Source organism: Microchirus variegatus (genome assembly GCF_963457635.1).
Source record: "Microchirus variegatus genome assembly, chromosome: 7".
In the NCBI taxonomy this organism is placed as follows: Eukaryota; Metazoa; Chordata; class Actinopteri; order Pleuronectiformes; family Soleidae; genus Microchirus; species Microchirus variegatus.
The window spans coordinates 783,951-805,285 of NC_139808.1; the positions used below are offsets into that span (position 1 = coordinate 783,951).

General features: G+C 40.2%; 1 protein-coding gene across 1 annotated transcript in view; it reads right to left on the bottom strand.

Annotated features, from left to right (window-relative positions):
• Window positions 1–21,335, bottom strand: part of slc6a11a (solute carrier family 6 member 11a) — a gene marked incomplete at its 3' end in the record, with an annotated part of 33,917 nt that overhangs the window by 6,472 nt on the left and 6,110 nt on the right. The window contains exons 4-12 of the mRNA XM_083892297.1: window positions 15,961–16,101; window positions 13,816–13,897; window positions 10,199–10,331; window positions 8,709–8,843; window positions 8,525–8,628; window positions 7,564–7,688; window positions 5,747–5,859; window positions 5,517–5,654; window positions 5,271–5,373 (exon numbers count right to left, since the gene is read on the bottom strand). Coding sequence (XP_083748423.1) covers window positions 5,271–5,373; window positions 5,517–5,654; window positions 5,747–5,859; window positions 7,564–7,688; window positions 8,525–8,628; window positions 8,709–8,843; window positions 10,199–10,331; window positions 13,816–13,897; window positions 15,961–16,101 — 1,074 coding nt within the window. The remainder of the gene's footprint in view (window positions 1–5,270; window positions 5,374–5,516; window positions 5,655–5,746; window positions 5,860–7,563; window positions 7,689–8,524; window positions 8,629–8,708; window positions 8,844–10,198; window positions 10,332–13,815; window positions 13,898–15,960; window positions 16,102–21,335) is intronic.

The following is a 21,335-nucleotide window of genomic DNA, read 5'->3' on the forward strand; positions in this document are numbered from 1 at the left end:
AAATGTTTATAAAATGATTCCCAAACCTCAAAACGATTCAGTTTTTATATTTTTTTGATATATTTAGCAAAATAACCATTTAAGAAGCTGGAAAATCTAAATAGTTGGCAATTAATTCAGTAGTTGATTAGTAAATTAATCTTCATAGTCCTACTTTATTAATGCAAACCAACTTACAACACACTGACAGGACAGCTTTAAGGAAGACAATTTGAGTTTAGGGTTTTGCCCAGAGTCATCATTTTGGATGTTAAATTTGAATTTTAAACAGTATAAAACATATTTAAAATATCTTTGTCTCAATTTCCAAATAAATTTTCCTCTCTGGTGGTGACAAAGACGCAGATGGAGTGAAATTACCATAATAACCCCGTGCGACTTCTCAGCTTTTCAGAAACGGGTGTTTTTTTTCCCCGATAGCACAAACCGTATCGCGTAATTACGGTAATACAAACGTGTCGTCTGCAATATACGCTCGGTGTTAAACGGTTAATCTGCCACAGAGTCTGCACTGAAATGCACATTCATCACAAGTGAATAAAACAGACCGAACATGCAATAGCACCAAACCAAATTTACGATTGAAACACTGCTATAATGTGTTAATCTGGGATTTGAACCCACGTCCTCTTTAACCCAAAGTGAGAATCATACACTCAGACCAACAATATGCTCATTTATGCACACACATGCACACAAGTGTAGAAATAAGGCATTACGTAACCCCTTAACCATCACAACTAAATGCCTGTTCTTAACCCTTAAAGGGATAGTTCGGAATTTTGGACATAAGACCCATTTCTCAGCTGGTGTGATGGAGACGTCTGGAGACGTTTTCAAGAAATTTCATTCAGTTCTTCTAGTTGCCGAGTTCGCTGATGCTATGGCTAGCGCAAGTCAATGATACATGTTAGCATGGCATTAAAAACACTCATACTGACTCCACAGTGCACCAGAGGCAAATCGATTGTAACGGCAGACTATCATTGTTATGCAGATGACACTCAGCTATATGTATCTGCACGACCGGACGACCCAAACCCATCTATTAAACTCCAGGATTGTCTCATAGACATACAGACGTGGATGACTCGTAATTTTCTGATGCTTAACACAGAAAAAACTGAGGTCATGGTCCTTGGGCCAAAAGATATAAGAGCAGCACTTGGAGCTCTAAACCTAGGCAGTAACACTCCAGTCCCTTGCACTACAGTAAGGAACCTAGGAGTCCTGTTTGACCAGGATTTATCGCTGGATGAACATATTAAGCATATATGTAGAACAGCCTTCTTCCACCTTCGCAACATCAAGACAATTAGAAATATTATATCAAGACAAGACTCTGAGAAACTTATCCACGCCTTTATAACCTCTAGGCTGGATTACTGTAACTCCTTACTGTCTGGATGTCCTAGTAAGTCCCTGAGAAGCCTTCAACTGGTCCAGAACGCAGCAGCACGGATACTGACTCGAACCAGACGACGTGACCATATAACTCCTGTCCTGGCTTCTCTTCACTGGCTCCCAGTGAAAAGTAGAATCGATTTTAAAATACTTTTACTTACATACAAGGCCCTGAATAATCAGGCACCTTCTTACATTTGTGACTTAATCACTTTATATCAGCCGAATAGACCGCTGCGCTCCTTGAACTCAGGTCTACTGGTTATTCCTAAAATAACTAGAAGTAGAATCGGTGGTAGAACATTTAGCTACCAGGCTCCTCTCCTGTGGAACCAACTTCCGCTTTCAGTCAGACAGTCTGACTCGGTCTCTGCCTTTAAGGTGAGACTGAAAACCTACCTTTTTAACATAGCCTATAGTCGAAGCTAGATCAGGTAGTCCTGATTAGAATAGTCTATCTTATGCTGCCATAGGCTTAGACTGCTGGGGGAATTTCCCATCATGCACTTAGAATGAGCACACAGACTTTGCACGAGCCGCACTTTCTCTACCCCGTCCTTGATTTTTCATCCCTCACCACTTACCTGATGTACCCCCATGAGATGTAGCACATAAATCTACATATAGCACATCTCTAACTGATTTTAATCTCTTACAGTTCTGCTGACACCAGTGAACGACATGAGGTCAGGACAGGAAAGAAGACTCCGTCATCCTCAAGTCTCTGACCACAACAGTCTTCACTACAGGCTGTGATAAACCCAGTGATCCAGATGATCCTGGCATTTAAAGACTTTTTTCTTTTTTTTTTTCACTTTTTATTCTTGTCATTGTGTATTGTATGTTTTGGGTAACATCTACTGCACGTCTGTCCGTCCAGGGAGTGGATCCCTCACCTGTGGTTCTCCCTAAGGTTTCTACCCTTTTTCCCTTTTACAAGGGTTTTTTTTTTCCCTGGTAGTTTTTCCTTACCCTGGTCGAAGGTCTAAGGACAGAGGATGTTACCAACCCTGTGAAGTCCCGTGAGACAAACTATGTTTTGTAAACTGTGGGCTATATAAATAAAGATTGATTGATTGATTGATTGATATTGATGAACATATCTGTGTTGATAGAATGTTTGAAATAAAACCAACCTTGCAATTTGAAGGATTTATGTCTCAGCAGCAGCAGCAGCGCGTCATATTTCCGGCAGCGGCGGACTGATTCCGCTGCCAGAAATATAGTGCTGAGAAAGTAGTCCCTCAAAAATCCATGCGATGCGACGTTAGTTTTGTTTCAAATAATATTTGAAACAAAACTAACGTCGTTTTATTATTCTATCAACACAGATATGTACATCAATAGTCTGCCGTTACAATTGATTTGCCTCAGGTGCACTGTGGAGTCGCTATGAGTGTTTTTAATGCCATGCTAACTTGCGCTAGCCATAGCATCAGCGAACTCTGCAACTAGAAGAACTGAATGACATTTCTTGAAAACGTCTCCAGACGTCTCCATCACACCGGCTGAGTTGGAAAATAGGTCTTATGTTCAAAATTCCGAACTATCACTTTAACCTGGACACAATTCAAACACTAACCCTAAAGCAAACATGTCCTCACACAGACCTTGTTTGTTGTTTGGTTGTTTGTACACTAATTGCATCCTTGAAACAACATGGTTTAGTAGAATCACACTGAGTAATCTGAATGATATTTTAAACACATACCCACTAACCAGTGTGTGTCATATTATGAAAACCAGAAGTGCTGCTAAGATGAAGAGCTGTTTTGTAGCAACAAGAGCCGAGTTAAAACTACCTCATAGAGAAGAGGCGGGATTCCCATCACTGCTGTAAAAACTCTCTGTGGATCTTTTGTATAACGATTTGCACATAAAACAAAGAGAGAGGCCAAACGTTGTGTAACTGAGCAAACAAAGCTGCATGTCTAAGAGAACATGGGAATGAACCCAAGGACCAAACAACTATTTAGAATCAACAGAGGAATCACCGCAGGAGTGACACGGAAGTTCAGCCACCTGGAGAAGAGGGAATGTAAACTGGGTAAAGGGTTAAAGGTCACTGCAGTCAGCAGGAAAATCACTCGTATTTAAACCCCATTGGTAAAATATTGGTAACGGTGGGTAATTTTAATGTTTTTAAACTCCCTTAGTTCCCTGGTGTCCTAATGAACATGTCTGTGACATGCTTTGGTCAAAACACCTTAAGGATGAAGCACCACATCAGTTCAATCACTCTGTCAAAACAGCCCTGTTCAGAACGCTCTGTGTTTGAGCGCCTGTCTCTTTAAATATGCAAATGAGACACAGGAAACTTCGTCAGCGTCACTGAGGCTAACGGCAGCTAACAGCAGTTAGCATTTGGAAAAGCCGTCATTATTGCCGTCATATATAATAATGTAAATCCTCTGAAGCTGGAAGTTTGTGTAGAACTCTGTGCTGCACTGTGCAGACAAGAATAGAACACTTTGAATAGATACTATCGCCCTCGTCTGCACTATTTTATCTCCTGTACTTAGACTGAGTCATCTTTTTTCACACTTTGCCGACTCATAGGGCCTCCAGAGTCCCAAATATAAGTATTAAAATGATTAAAAAGATGATTTTGTCTCCTTTAAATGAAATTTCAGGGTGCTGTTGGCCATAAAAGAAATGCAAAATGACAACCAGCTACTTAGGAGACACATACAGACGAGCACAAAGGGACTATAAAGAGACACAAACAGATGAGGGGGAAGGAATGTCAAGAGACCACAAAGAGACATTAAATGTCCTCAGAGACGCATGACGCAACTACACCAAACAAGCCACCACAGAGTTATGTGCCCAAAACCACAGATGACGAACTATATGCGTCCCTTTCAGTCTTTAGACTCAATATATGTCCCACATGGGGACTTTTATGGAAATGTCAGTGACAGGCAGAGCCAGTTATGTCATTATGCCTTTCCATTTTACCACACAACAGATGCTGAGCAGAGGAGGAGGAGGAGGAGGAGGAGGAGGAGGAGGAGGAGGAGGAGGCTGCCACAGCCAGATAATGATTATTTCAGTTGGTATATCAAACACCGAGCGTATCAAAGACGACACATTTGAGCGGAAAAATTTGTTTCTGAAAGCGGAGAAATTGCGTCAAATACGGCGTTTGGTTATCACGGTGATTTCACCATCTTTGTCACCAGAGAGGAGAGAGTTGGAGAAACGCCTGCACATAGTTACTATCTTTTGGCCTGTTTTTGGACATATGAACAGTATAAATATGTTTTATACTGTTCACATTTCAAATTTAACACGGAAAACCTGGTGTTGGTGTACAGCTACAGGGTTATATAGAGAGTCTTATATCCCTTTTTCAGCACAATCTAGGCAATCTGATGAAACAAATTCATTTTTACCAACTATATAAACACACCTGAGCAAAAAAAATGACTCAAAATGCATCAAAAATGATGTAAAAATTTGGAAATAAGTCAGTTTAAAGTTCACTTAAAAAATAACATTTTATCTCACTAATTTGTGACTTCTGCACAATTATTGCTACTTTATATCACTAAAAGTGTCTCAACAACACATTTAAAGCCTGAATATGTGATCTATAAATACACCCCCCCAGGATGTCCATATAAGGAGTTGTGTATTATTCCCACGCCAAATTACCATGGGTGCACCTGTGGCACAGATTTGAGTGAATACACTATTTTAACATGTAGTAAATTGTAAATAACTACCAGGTATTGAAAGTTATTCTGGATAAAAAGGTCAATAAGACATTTTCTGGCCCATTCATGGTTAAAATAAGCAAAAAAAAGTCCAGACAGACATTTTGAGGCTTAGTTGTTACAGTTACAGCCATAATAACTCACCATATATCCATCCAATCGCGATTGACTGGCACACAGAGAGGAGGAGAAGGTTGTTGCCACTACAAACATAATGGTCAAAGAGCTGAAGGAAATACAAGCCGCCCTGCAGGACAGAAGAAAAAAGAAAAAGAAAAACGGTCAGAGGTTACAACCACAACAAAAACAAGTCGTTTTAAAAACAAGGCTGGTTTTTCTAAAGCAGTTCATCACGCGACGCGCGAATATTTGACGAGTGAGAGAGTTTACCTCTGTGACGAGGAGGAGGCCGAGGAAGAAGCACACGGTGCAGAGGCCGAGCAGCAGCAGCTCTCGACGATAAGCTCTTCTGAACACGGTCGGGAACATGTCGGTCACCGACGTCATCAGACACTCCAGACTCACAAACTGCCGCGGGCACAGAAAACAAAGTGTTCTACCTTCAGTCGGCTTTTTTAAAGTTTTTATGTAAACATTTGCATGTGTGTGTTTGATATCACCTGTGTGTCTGCGCCCAACAGGATGACCATGAGGAAGAAGCATATGGCCCACAACTGAGGCAAAGGCATCATGGCCACTGCTCGTGGATATGCAATGAACGCCAAGCCTGGTCCTGCAGTGAGACACAAATGTCCACTTATTTAACTCCGCTTGTATTTTAATTCAAAAACCTGACCTCTTATATCAGGGGTGTCAAACTGATTTTCACTGAGGGCCACATCAGCACAATGGTTACCCTCAAAGGGCCAGATGTAACTGTAAGACAGAATAAATGTAACCAAGGGTGAATTCCAATTCCTTGCTTAATCCTCAATCTCAAAAATGTTCTCCCTCTAGTGCAAGTTCTGTCCTGATTCTCAGAAAAATTAAGTTGAGGGTCAAGTTTAAGGGCTGTATCGCCCTCAATATTGAGATTTTCAGAGACCAACCTTGGGAGCAAGGGCTACCCAGAATGCATTGCGTGTTTTTACATAACAAAGATGGCGTCGAAAGCAGCGAAACGAGTGCGATACAAATGAAGTATTTTCTTTGTTAATAGAGATATAAAAATGATCTTAGTTTAGGCCCATATTATGGATTACTGACGTCAATGTTGAGTAACATTTATTTTTATTTTACCATCTTTTGTCAATAGTCGGCCGGTGTGGTTTACTTTTCAATAAGTCGTGGTGTGTGGTAACTGTCAGCTGAATATTTGTATGAGTATCATCTTATAACTAACTGACAACCTAATAACTTGACTGACAAACGGATCAGAATAAATAATCCTGACGTAAATGTCTTCTTCTTCTTCTTCTTCTTTTTTGGAGTTGACAGACTGGACGCAGCTTTGGCGTTATTCTGCCCCCTACAGTCTGAAGACGTATCTGCATTTAAGGGGTGTCCCATTTCTAAGTGACAAAATAACCCTCAACACTTGGTTTTGAGGCCAGTTAAGATTAAGGGTTGAGATTGAGGGTTAAGATAAGAATTGGAATTGGGCCTAAATATAATGTAAAATAAAGATAACTACTACTACACTTTCTGTATTTATTGTTTATGCGTATACAATGATACACTGCGATCTAGTGGGGCAATGCCGTCACTTTGCGGGTAACGCAATCGCCATGCATTGTGGGAAATGTAGTTTATGGTCAACGCACACCTTAAAGCAGAATAGACCTATTTTAACACAGATTTTTAAGACCAATTAATCACTCGCATAAACTTGACAAACAGATGAGCTTAGTGGTGAAAACAAGATTCTTCCAGTTGAAGGCGCCAAGGTGAAGGCCTACCTTCCTTTGAAAGAGTGTCAGAGGGGGGGCAATTCATGTTCACCTCTTCTCTGTCCCCCTATTTTCCTTTCACCGCAACCAGACGAGGCAGATTTAAAATCTAAGTTTTTTCCCCCCCTCTCCACTGTTGCCTTGTGTTTGCTCACTGTCTGAACTATTGTTGCCTTGTGTGGAAAAAGACACCTTGCAATTATTTGATTAGTCTCAGTTTATCACTTCAGCACTTTGTTAAACATTTGTTAAGAAACGTGCTACGCAAATAAGGTTTGTCGTGCAATTTCAACAATAATGTGCTTTTAATTTGACCAGATGGATCACAGTGGATCTATAAAGCCACAAACATTTAGCCACACAAATATAGCATATCATAAATTGGATTTGGACCGTTTTGTTGGGCCGATTTATGTCCACACATACGGGCCAGTATGTTAGACACTCTAGACATTCACATGCAGCACAAACATGAGGTCCAATGAAATGATCACATGGTGTATGTGTATAATACTGTAACTGTAAGTGTATTTTTTCTTTCTTCTTACCTGTAGCAGCCACTTCAGATATGGGCAGTCCTTGCTCGTAGGACATGAAGCCCAGAACGGAAAAGATCGCGAACCCTGCGACGAAACTGGACATGCCGTTCACACAGCAGAGAAGAAAAGTGTCCCTGAGGAAAGAAGAAACCAGAGAATATTACACAGAGATCATGTCAACTGTCACATTGCTGTGATATATTAGAGTTTTTAATCTTACATTGATAGATCTGTCTGTCCTTGACATGTTACACCACTAAGTCTCGTCTTCTCTGTTTCCTCAGACGGGACAAAACAAACTAACACTGGTCACTCTCTAAATGTTTGATGTTCCCAGAAAGAAAGCTTTAGTATCTCTTTAAAATATTGATGAAGAGAAAGACAAAGAGAAAGTTACTGAGACAACCTTACATGCCCTTTGAAAATGAGTTTCTCTGCATGTCTTTACTCTACGACACATGTGTCAAACTCAAGGCCCGGGGGCCAGATGTGGTTCGCCACCTCGTTTTATGTGGCCCGCGACTGATTAATTGGTCTTAAAAATCTGTGTTAAAATAGGTCTATGTTGCTTTAAGGCGTGCGTTGACCATAAACTACATTTCCCACAATGCATGGCGATTGCGTTACCCGCAAAGAGATGCCATCCTGCCACTAGATCGCAGCGCATCACTGTATATGTATCACGCGGCGAGTGAAATTGAGATTGAGACTGTGATCACAGCAGAATGTGTTCACAAAAGCCACAACCTAAAAACGATGCAGCAGTGAGAGCTAACTTTATTGTGGCTGAAGAAATGGCCTCATAGCATAATTGCCTAAGTCATTTTTTTTTTGTAATTTACCAATGTGCTTGCTAAAAAAATTGTTTTTTCTTATTTTCCAAAAATGTTCAAATATGACTTAGGCAACTATGCTATTGGGCTAACGATATGCTAAATATCGGAGATGCTGCGATGCAGAGATCACTTACTTGTAACAGTCATTGTTGAACTGGTTGTAACTCCCGAGCGCCGTCAAACTCCCCTGACAAATCCCGTAAGAGAAGAGAACTTGTGAACCTGCGTCCATCCAAACCTGAAATCAAGATACCAAAACACAAACGTTAGCAAACTGAATTGTGACTCCTGGACAGAAAAGGCTAACTTTTGACTCACTTGAGGGTCCATGAGCTTGGCCGGGTCGGGGTACAGGTAGAACTTTAAGCCGTCGATTGCTCCAGGCAAAGTGACTCCGCGCACCAACAGAACCACCAACATCACATACGGGAAAGTGGCTGTGAAGTAAACCACCTGTCGACAGGTAGAAGACAAAGACGGGGTTTTATGATGCGAATGTCAGCGAATGTTCCTTTGGAACCTGGAACCCTGAGTGTTACCAAGAACCCTTTTAAATCCCTTTAGTCAGGGAAAGGGGTTTTAAAATGGGGTTTCAAAATGGTTCTTACTGGAACCATTAGTGTTACCAAGAATCCTTGAAAAACTAAAGGTTCCACGTAGAACCTCAGCCCTTGTAGAAGAACACCTTTGGAACCCTTATTCCTAAGAGTGTGGATTTGGGGTTATTGCCATTTTATCCCTGAGAACAAAGAGCATTTTGGCTTTCTTTTTATGATTAAACATACAGTATATACTGAGGCGATAAGAATGTCTTATATAATGTCTTATATCCTTATATCGCAGCTCAAAAGTTCACTTTGCTCATTTTTAGCCACAAAAAGAAAAGAAAAGCACAAATATTGCTACTTTATATCACGTCTAAAAATGCGATCGAAAATGAATCATAACTTTGATGCAACAACACATAAGAAGATGGAAAAAAGGCCCCCACAGGATGTCCATATAAGGCATTGTGTATTATTCCCACGGCACATTTTGCATTTTGGCTGCTATTTTCCATTCCACTATGTTAAAACATACATTATATACAGAGGCTAGAAGAATGTGCAATATAGAATGTCTTATATCCTTTTTTTTTTCAGCACAACCAGAGCAAAAATTACTAAAACTGTTTAAAATCAGATTGAATTTGTGAAATTTGGAAATACGTCACAGCTCAAAAGTTCACTTTGCTAATTTTCAGCCATAAAAAAACCCCAAAAAACATCTATTTTGCTATTTAATATCACCACAGGATGTCCATATAAGGAGTTGTGCATTATTCCCACGGCAAATTACCACGGGTGCACCTGCGGCACAGTTCTGTGCCATGTGAGCACTAAGGGTTAAGCACACAAATAAATAATGAAAATAAAGAATATTAAACATACTCCAGGTTGGTTTGGATTACGTTTTGTGTTGTGTTTTGTGTGTTTTTGTGACGTGGATGTACAGCACAGTGTTTACTGGGCAGATAATGTGTCGCCTGGGGAAATCATACAATACGACACAATGCAATAGAATATGATATGATACCAAATTTTCCCTGTAGTAAAATGTGTGTTCATGTGCTCAGAGCGGCGCCACCAGATGATGCTACTTCAGAAACCACAATGAAACCAAATTTTTGGCCATGATTGATGCTAAAAACGAGTGAGAATATTTGACATATAATTGTATAACAACTTAAAACAGAGGAGAATGAAACTGAAACTTTGTGTGTGTTTTCCTCCAAAGGAAGGAAGAGGAAGAAGAAGAATAAGCCAAACCTTTCCAGTGGATCTCACTCCTTTCCAAACACAGAAGTAGCAGATGATCCAGGCCAACAACAGACACAAGGCCAACTCCCACCGGAGGCTGCCAACTTCCTCTATTCCATCAGATATACCCAACACTCGCCGCCTGAAAAGAAGAAGAAGGAGAAGAAGAAGAGGAAGAAACACATTTTTAATGCCAAACACATTGTTATACAATATTATCGCCAGTGGACAACAACAACAACAACAACAACAACAACAGCCAACGACGGTTATGAGGACAGTGAGTCAAGATTGTGTTAAAAATCTAACGTTTGCAGAGAGAAGGATATCAGACGGTCAACGTTCTAATAATGACACATCACACATTAGCGATGATGTTTAAGCAGAATCACTTCACCGACGTTACCTTCATGAGTCATAGCAGTGTTGTTTATAACGTCTAAAACATTGGTTCTCAAAGTGCGGCCCAGGGGCCAATGGCGGCCCACAGAAACATTTCTGGCCCCGCAATGAATTACAGTTGATGGTTTTAATCCAGGAGCTACTAAGCTTGTTAAATGTTTATTGGACATTACTGGATACAGACCAATGAGTGTAAACTATATCTGCAATCTGGTTATTAAAATGATTACAAATGTGATTTATTTCAGTTTTTTTTCCTTTGGCGTCCCTCAGTCCAATGTTGGGTTCCTAAATTGGCCTCAGGTATCAAAACTTTGAACCCCTGGTGTAAAAGATGTTTTAGGTTGAAATTGTGTTGTTTTTTTAATTGACAAATGGCTTCAGTAAAAGTTTTTTCCTCTTATGTTTTGGATCGTTTTTAAAGACACACTGTAAATGTCAAGATAATCCAATTTCAGCATCTCCAATGAGGATTTTTCTGAGTCAATAAAGTGTATTTTGTGTTATTTTCATGTCATGTGTCATCTTGGGATGAAGAAATGGCTTGGACATTGTTACACTGTAAAAAAAAAAAAGTTGAGAAAACTCAAAATTTCAAGGCAACTTGATGCAATATTTTTTTTAGTTTACAGCCCAACAAAAGATTATGAGGTTTTAAAAAAAGTTCCATCAACTAATATCATTTTGTAAGAGAAACTTAAAAAAAAGATTAAAATAAGTTTTAGTTGTGCCAACTCAAAATTCTCTTTTCAAACAGTTTGGCTAACTATCTTGTTCAGATAATGTAAAAAATGTATTTAAAAAATTTGGCAAAGTTGGCACAACTCTAACTTACAAGTTTGTCTTACAAAATAATATTAGTTGATGGAACTTTTTTAAAAACTTGCAATCTTTAGTTGGACTGCAAACTCAAAAATTGATTGACCGCAAGTTGCCTTGAAATTTTGAGTTGTCTGTTTTTACAGTGTAACGAGCTTCTAACGCCAACAACATATTACGTAAATAAGTTCAGGATGGTAATATGGAATAATTCTGTTTTCTGTGCTAGTTGCGTTTGTTGTTGAACTTCACTGAACGCGACAACCTGGTGGCTGCAGAGATTACACCATAATCTCATATATCATATAATGACCATATATTATTATATTGGTAACGCTTTATTGTTCTTGTAGGATAATATGTCTTTTGAGTCCAGGTGAACAGACGAGCAGCACCACGAGATGACTCAACCATTAAAACTCCTTAAAACTCCTACACTACGTTCTCGTTTGCCAAGTGTTTGGGAAACTCTGACCCAAGCGTGTGCACATGAATGGGGAGAGGTTTTCAAACCTGTGACTCCGATGGCAGAGGGATGAGTAACCAGAGACAGCTTAAAATGATACCGCGGTTATTTCTGCTCACCACACAAGTCTGTTTGCACAAATGGATGAGACACATTATCCTGCATGACTGATACTCCCTGAAGTGCACACCTGCACGCGCACACACACACACACAAACCCAGAAACATTTCAAATATATATAAAAAATGTCCTTTTTGAGAAAGAAATGCTGTAATAAATGAACAACACCTCAGGGATAATACGGTGAAACAGGAAGCTCGATCTTATGTTTGCACAGATCCACACTGTTGTGCTTCAGGTGAGAAAATCAGAATATGTTAATCCTTCTGTTGATGAGGATTCAGCTTAACTGCGACACCTGAAGCTGTTCAGATTCAATTGGATGGAGGAGATTCAGGAGCAGAGAATTCAGTGAGATCTGCTGGTTCGTGATGATTATTGCTTTGTCAGCTGCTATGTCAGGGATATTCAACTAACATTTCCGGAGGGCCAGCTTTACGGAAGGCTGTCCAGCCAGTGGGCCGGTCAACCCCTGTACTACTGTTTTGTGTTGCATGTACAGTAAACGGATACAAATAGATACAAAATGTTGTCAATTATTTAGCACTTAGGCCAACTTTACATTACGCTTTTCGCGACAGCAGGGACTCCGTGTAAAGAGAATTCCCTCTGTCGTAGTCTCGCTGTCGTCAAATTTTCTCCCGACAACTGCGAAGCGGTCGCCCGACAACTCAGCGGGAACCCCAACAACTTCAAAGTGCGTATAAAGAGAACACGTCGGGCTCGCGACAGCGGGAGGTCAGGGTTTAGGCGATTAGCATATAGCGCGCGCTAATTAGCATACCGCGGGACTTTTGTTCCCCCAAAAAAACGGCAGGGGTGAAGGAGGGCGCTGGACGCTGTACGTGGAGCACCTCCCAAACCAAGTGCCTGATCAGTATCTGGTCGGAGGACGAGATCCAGAAGAAGAAGCTGAGTCATCCAGGAACAAGATGGCCGACGTAAAAATGCAACAGCGGATGCGGGAGGCCGAAATTTCCCGCTGTCGCGTAATGTAAAGTGGGCCTTATTTATTGAAATGGCTGCTAGTTTTGCGCTAAAAAGGTAAGTAACAAAACCACCAACATTCAGGTACAAGACAATTTGCGTATAGTGCAAAAAGGTTACAGTTACATTAGCACCAACATTTGGGTAGAACAATCACAATTGGCTCTTACAAAATTAGACGTAACAATATAAACAACATTAAGGTGCAATGGCCACAAAACTACAATTACAGCTGTACTAGTATTTGCCAAAAAGGGACGCAAAGTGTCCCAAAGTGCCAGAAATAAGCGAAGCTACGATTTTATTGGCTTTTTAATAATACATTAATTATTTATGGGGTTATGGGCCGTGGGCCGGTCCAAATTGCTTGAAGGGCCCGATCTGGCCCCCGGGCCTTAAGTTGAATAGCCTTGTGCTATATCAACTCGTTTGAAGACAACGTGAGGAAGGAACAGCAGCTTAGCAGCTTCATTAAACTGATTCCTGACTCTAAAAGACGAGACATTGATCGATTCATAGCATAAACGCTTACATGTAACTTTTATGACTCATTACTGGTGTGTTTCATTGATTTTTTTTTTCTACTCTCCAGTGGATCTAACTCCAGTATTTTTCCTCTCATGTACGAGTTGCCAACCCTGGGAACCGCACAGTGAGAGTGAGTCATTAGAGGCTCACCAGTGACCACCAAAAATGCTCTTTAAAATAAACGGCGGCTTCCCGTAACAGAGAAAAACACAAACACTAAATTGACACGGTCCAATCCACCGCCCTGCAAAAAAAACAACCGTCAGTCAGCTATAAAGTAAGACAGGTGTGAATTACACTTACTCCCAGAATTCTGTTGCAGGTGTTGTTGCGTTTTCTGTCCAGTTGGAGGACAAATTTGTTTTATCATATTCAACACAAGACTCTGAGAAAAAAACAAAACAGGTGATATAAAAAAAATTCATATTAGATGAACAAAAGTAGTTATATCTATCTATCTATCTATCTATCTATCTATCTATCTATCTATCTATCTATCTATCTATCTATCTATCTATCTATCTATCTATCTATCTATCTATCTAACGAATCTAAGCTAGCTAGCGTCTAGCTAAGCTAGCTAGCTAGCAAGCATCTCTCTGTCAGTCAGAGGTTTGGACACACCTCCTCATTCAACGTCTTTCCATTGTTTTCAACTCTTTAAACATTGTAAATTAATACCAAAGACATCACATCAATGATTAGGTAGTACACACACAGAATATGTTTTGTATTCTAGGTACGGTGGCCTGGAAGTGCAAACCATTATTAAAAAAGTGTGAAACACTTCTACAAAGCTTGAGACACATTTACATTTTCCAAAACACATTTAAATTTTCCAAAAAACAAATTTACAAAAGCTGAAACAAATCCACAAAAGCCACAGTCCTTATGGAAAGGGAATGTCTCTAATGCTGCGAGTGACCCTGACGTGACACAGTGAGCGGTCAAATTTGTTTTGGAAAATGTAAATTTGTTTTGGAAAATGTAAAAAATGTAGCTTTGTATAAGTGTCCCACACACTTTTTAACACTGTTTTGTCACTTCCAGGCCAACGTACATTTGCACACCTCTGGTTAATCAGGTTCACGAGGTATCGAGAGTTCATTTGTGGAATTAGTCGCCTTGTTAATGTGTTTGAGACCACGGGTTGTGTATTACACAAAGGTGGGGTTGGTTTACACACTTCTATACAACACATTTGACGACTGTTCTAATCCATATTATGGGAAGAATGACTCAACTAATTAAAGAAAAACAACAATCCATCGTTACTAGAAGACATGAAGGTCAGTCCATTAATTAATCCATTCATCTTCTACCGCTTTATCCTCCACATGAGGGTCATGGAGGTCACCAGTCCATCACAGGGACACAAATAACCATCCACTCTCACACTCATCACACCTTTGGTCAACTTAGAGTGTGTCCTTAAGTACAACTGCAGAAACCAAACTCTACTATATAATAAAAGTGGCTCCCGTCCCAGAAAAGTTAGACCAAGAGTTACCTCTGCTGTAGAGGATGAGTTCACCAGAGTTCACCACAAAGAACCCGGTACTGATGTAGAACGAGAATTTCTTGGGTCAAGAAACACCCAGGAATAGACATTAGACCAGTGAAATGCCCATTCACATCTGGTTCACGCTTAGCGGGATCATCGTTATTTGTTTTTCCAACAAGACGATGACCCCAAAGACAACCTCCTCCAGGGTATGTGGAGTAAGGATTAGTGACCTTCTCGTCAGACAACCTGACCTCAACAATCTACACACAACTGAGATGGTTTGGGATGAGTTGGACCTCAGAGTGAAGGCAAAGCAGCTCCAACAAGTGCTCACAACCATTTGGAAAACCATTTTAGGTGACGACCTCATGAAGAGTATGCAAAGCTGTCATCGATAAACAAAAGGAGCTACTACACTCTTAGAAATAAAAGTGCTAAGTAGAACCATATAAGGTTCTTTGGCTTGTCCACATAGAAGAACCCTTTTTGGCTCCAGGTAGAATTTTTTTAATTGAATAAAGGTCCACCTTTATTCAGGAAAGGGGTTTTAAAGGGTTCTCTGGATCAAAATGGTTCTTACTGGAACCATTAGTGTTACCAAGAACCCTTGAACAACCCTTCTTCTAGAAAGGGTTTTTCAGAAGCAAATGGTTCCAGGGTAGAACCTCAGCCCTTGCAGAAGAACCCTTTTGGAACCCTTATTTCTAAGAGTGTATGAAGAAAACTAAAATATAAAACTTATTCAATGTACAATGTAATAAAAACATAAAAACACTGAATGAGAAGGTGTGTCCAAGGTGATTTGACTGACAAACCAATCACCCGATCATCTATTAACCCATCTAGAATACAATCAATTGAGTATAAATTGTATTTCCAAAGATATCAGTCATGCACATGGATGATAGTGTGTATTGTGTATTTGTCGGCCTGTTGGCTACCTGTGTTCCAGGTGTTTCTGCAGCTGGCCCACGGAACCTCAGCGCTGAACGACGAGAAGAGGTAGAAGAAGGCCCACGCCTGGATGACGATGTATGACACGGCAGCGTAGGCAATCACCACCTGGGTAGCATAGCCAATCCCTGAAGAGGCAACGATGATGTGTTATTTAACTGTTTGAGTCGAGGTAATACTATATAATAGAGACAAAGACACGTCAGCTTCCCTAGCGCTGATGGATTGTCTGCAGGCAGGTGCAGCACAGATCAGCATGCTTTAATCACAAACTGTGAGCGAGTGTCGAGTTTCCTCTCCTTAACCCTCGGGGGGAATCGCCCAGTAACACGTTTATGTAAGGTGATCTAACATAAGAGCGAGTGTCGTCGCCACAGGGGAAAACACTGTGGATGGGGAATCATTTGTGATTTGTTGTTGTTTGTTTGTCTTTTGGTTATAAGCATGCAACGGTTTTTGCTGTTGTTGTTGTTGTTCTTATAACTCTTAATAACACATGTTATTTAATTAGAATCGATGTGGAAGCAGCTCCATAAAAAGTGATTTTTATTCTGTTTATGTATCATTTACCTCAAAACCTACACCTGATCAAAGTACTGTCAATGTGACATAGGAAACACTTTTATTAGGCAAATATCTAATCAGCCAATTACATGACAGACACTAACATTTATTTAGGCTTGTAGACGTAGACTGGTCTCAATTACAAAAACTATTCTATCCGGTGAATCAGACTACACTCTTAGAAATAAGGGTTCCAAAAGGGTCCTTCAACAAGGGCTGAGGTTCTACCTGGAACCATTTTCCAGAGGAAAGGGTTTTTCAAGGGTTCTTGGTAACACATTTTGATCCAGAGAACCCTTTAAAACCCCTTTCCTGAATAAAGGGTTTTCAAAGGGTTCTTGGTGGAACCTTTATAAAAAAGGTTCTACCTGGAACCAAAAAGGGTTCTCCTATGAGGACAAGACGAAGAACCTTATATGGTTCTACTTAGCACTTTTATTTCTAAGAGTGTAGTTTTTACTAGAAGCGATATAAAGATAACAATTCACAACAGTAACCTAAAACAAACCAAGAAGAAGAAGAAGAAGAAGTTGAAGTAGATGTGTTTACAGAAGACCTCATCATGTGCCACGTTATTAGTTATCCTGTACCTAATAAAGTGGTTAGCGAGTGAAATCTTTTGCACTAACGCAGTCGTAAAATAGAATGTCGGCAGCAGAGGGAACAAGAAGAATGATGAATCATCCATCGCTCTAACAATCAGGCTTTGTCGTGTTAAAACACAGACGATGTACATCTGGAGTTTACTACGGGACAAAACCCCGGGACAGTGTGTTGTCAAGGTTACGGTCACTGTCGACCTCAGGCATTCAGCTGTTGTTTACCCTGATGAGAAAACTTTAAGCTCGGTGCTTACTTATGGCCTTGTGGCCGTCTGCCACAGAACACAGAGGTCACTCACCCGTGGAGACGCAAGTAAATCACAAGGTTGACAAATTGGGGCAAAATGTCAAAATGTCAAAATGCCAAAACATCATCTCCCCCCCCCCCCCCCCCTCAAGACACTTGAGAGCAGCTTCACAAAGTGTATTCTTACCTTTTTACAGTATCTGTGGAAGGCTTCGTTTCATTTTGTGCAAATATAACAAACCGCTCAGTGAAACTGTCAAGTGGGACGGACTTAAACCACAAAGACTGTAAACACAACAACCTCCAACGGCTACAGCTTGGTTTTATTGTTTATTTTATGCAACGCAAAGCACTTTATGTACCTTATGGGTGTCGTAAAAGGTTACATAAAATAACATTGATAACTCACTGGGCCTAAAACACATGCACAGACAGGAAATGGTTAACCCCCCCCCCCCCCCCCCGTTTCCTGATCTCCCCCACGCTAAAGTCGTTTAAACTCCATGACAATGATTTGCATTGTCTGTAGACATGTGAGCAAAGCTGGTTTCCGGAAAAATGTCAGCTCACTGCAACACACACACACACATATGATCTTGAAATTATTCAAGGTAAACTTTATTGTTCATTGTTAATAGTTCACGTGTGCGTTTATGACTTTATATCATGATAATCTATAGACTGAAGATCCAGGTGTGAGCACTGAGCTACTGACAAACTATGTCTTATGACGAAGAATCTTTTGTTTTTGCTTTTAAAGCCAAAACTACAATGAACTACTTCAAATTTAAAGATGCTTATGTTAAGTCCTTGATGCTTAGGATTTTACTCACAAAGCACAATACGTGCACTAAGTTATACATGAAGTGTTAGTTTTATAGAATTTAATCTTCTAGATTTGACTCTATCCTTTAACCTCATGTTCTACTTTACCTTAATCCACAGTGGATATTAAACTGTGTGACACAAGGTAAGACTGAAAAAAAAAGAGTCTACAAAAGTGCATTTAAATCATGGAAGCTTTTATCTATTAAAACAGTTTTAATTACAGTAACTGTACATGGATAAAGTTAACCTGACACATGCTTTGAAATTGAAATGTTGGCTGTTCAGTGATCACTAAAGTTCATAAGTGTGTGAGACTTGTAATAAAGATATATTTGTCCCACTTTACTAGCAATGGTGGTGGTTTGTCACTTCCAGTGGTTTCTCATTGAAGAGCATTTAAAAAAAAAAAAAAAAATTACACTAGGAAGTACTTTCACCTCAAAAAGTACTTCCGGGAACTGTGCTTTGAGATGAATGTCAACATCTGTTTTCATCACAACCCATTTGAAACAAACATGATAATACACTGCAGCAGCATCCATGAGTACTTACTGTGAGTGGCACTGGACTGTCAATCAAGACAAACACTTAAAGCTGCAGTACGCTCACTGGAAAACAGTCGCCTGTCGAGTTTTTATCCTCAAAATCATCAAAATGTCTGAGCAAACACTGTCTCAGTTGTGATGAAAAAAAAACGACAAGTAAATCAACACAAAGACTATAAAAGATGACTTTAATTGATGTTGCCGATAACACAGTCAGATCAATGATGAATGAAAAGTGACCTCATGTTAGGCATTTTCACCACGTCTGTACATTAAAAATTAAAGAACGTATTCCTCTCCAAGGCTTCGACCACAACTAAAAAAGGAATATATCATTAATTATTTATTATTAGCAAAGCACATTACACTTAAACAGGTGACACGAAACATAAAAGGCCCTGGTATGCTTCCGCGTACATGCCTCATATCGCGTAACCCTGGTATACTCGCGCGTCAGCGTCCTGTAGTATCCCACTTCACCATCGGGTGGTGGTACGTGTCTGGGCGCAGGGTGCTACTGCTTCGAGCGGCTCATCAGGTGAAAGGCCCGTCCAGCAGGGGGAGTCAGGGTGTGAGCTGGTTTTTCGAGGGTTGGCGACTTCTTCTTCTGTTCTTCTTCTTCTTCGACATGGTTTTCCTGCTTGGTGAGCGGGGCTTGTACTCCACCTACTGGCGGGGAGGAAGGTCAGTTCGCACGTGCGCTGTCCACACGCGCCCACCGCTTTCTTTAGACACGATTCCAAACCTGGGCTGCGTTGTGTGTGTTCATAGCACAGTTTGCACCATGCGCGCGTTGAGCGTTGGGTCCTCGCGCGATGTGAGTGATAGTATACCAGGGCCTCAAGTCCACTCACAGTCCACTTTCCGAACAGCAAGCTAGCTAGCTACCTTGGTTAGCAAGGCATATCCACAATTAAGTCGACTAACAGTCCAAAGTCAGAACAGCTAGCTAGCTAACTACCTTGGTTAGCAAGGCATATCCGCAATTAAGTCGACTAACAGTCCAAAGTCAGAACAGCTAGCTAGCTAACTACCTTGGTTAGCAAGGCATATCCGCAATTAAGTCGACTAACAGTCCACAGTCAGAACAACTAGCTATCTAGCTACCTTGGTTAGCAAGGCATAGCCACATTTAACATAAATTAGTACATAAATATAGGTCATTTACTGTCTCTTATTCTTCAGAATAAGCACTAGAAAACACACCAAATATCAGGTGTATACACACACACACACGAAGACAAAATACACGTATGTGAGCATTTTTACATCTACTTACCAAAAAAACTGTGTATCATAACTGGTCTTGAGAGTCAGTTAGCATTGAAGAACAAGACGTGGTCACAGAGAACCAAAAACTGATAACAGCAAACTATTTAGCAGTAAAACTGTCAATGGAATACATACTATATTGAGACAAATGGTTGTTTTTTTCCAATTTCCTAACAAAATATGCTAATTGACATTTAAATTAGCGTAATAACTGACCACAGGAATTTTTCAATGAGCAAATGTCGTAAAAGTAGTCAACAGAATATTTGCTAGTTGTTGTACTAAAAAATAAAAAAATATACCAATAGTTGTTTTGACCCTTGACCATAGTTTTTGAAATGTATTTAATGTTAAAGATGCCATTTGTAAGAATGTGGCCAAAAACAGTTACTACATTCAAATTCAAAATACCGAGGTCTTTTAGGGTTTGTTTCCTGACGTAACTGGCAACCCGTGGTTGCTCGGCAGCTGAGACTCTACTGACTGCAATGATTGGTAGACGGCGGTAGGTGGCGCCACATGCCCAAAACATGATTTCAAAACATAAACGTCTGCAAAATATATTTTTTAATGCAAATATTTTGTCTGTACTGTTGTTGTTGGTGAGTTCAGTTTGTTATATGAACATTATTCCTGAGTCTCTGTGACATATTAGGAGGATTTTATGATTTATTACATAATGCACCTTTAAAGAGACCAACACTTTTTTTCTATGTGCTTCTCCATTTGTTCTCTTTTCTTGATAAGTGATATAATCTGTCATATGGACGACTTCCATCCAAGCGTTCAGACTCAGACGCGGTGATGAACAGGTATGAGATTACACGGGTGTGGATTGACACAGCAGTGGAGTAGAACCTACGGCCAATGAATCTCCCACAACTTCTGACACTGAAGTCCATTGTTGTTAATGTTGCCTGGTTTCAGAAACGTGTCAGTTGTGCAGAACACATCCTTACAATGAGCACATGAGCAGAATACCTAAATAAATAAAAGCAACAACACAGTCGAATCAAGTAATGTCAGCAATATGGCGTGTCTGATTCAGTTCTGTACGGAGTCTAACTTCCCTTCAAAACAGGAAACGTTTTAGACCTCACACTTCTGCTGCAGCTATAGGTTCTTTTTTTTTCATGTGGGGGGAAAAAAAGCAGAAGAAGCAATGCTGAAAATGCACAACAGGGCTCTCTGAACAATACTTGTCATACTTTACATTACTGGTTGCCGATCAAAGGCTTACTTTTGAGTAGGCGTTTTTAGATCCATCCATTTTTCCTTCATATGCTTATTGCTTGAATGAATGA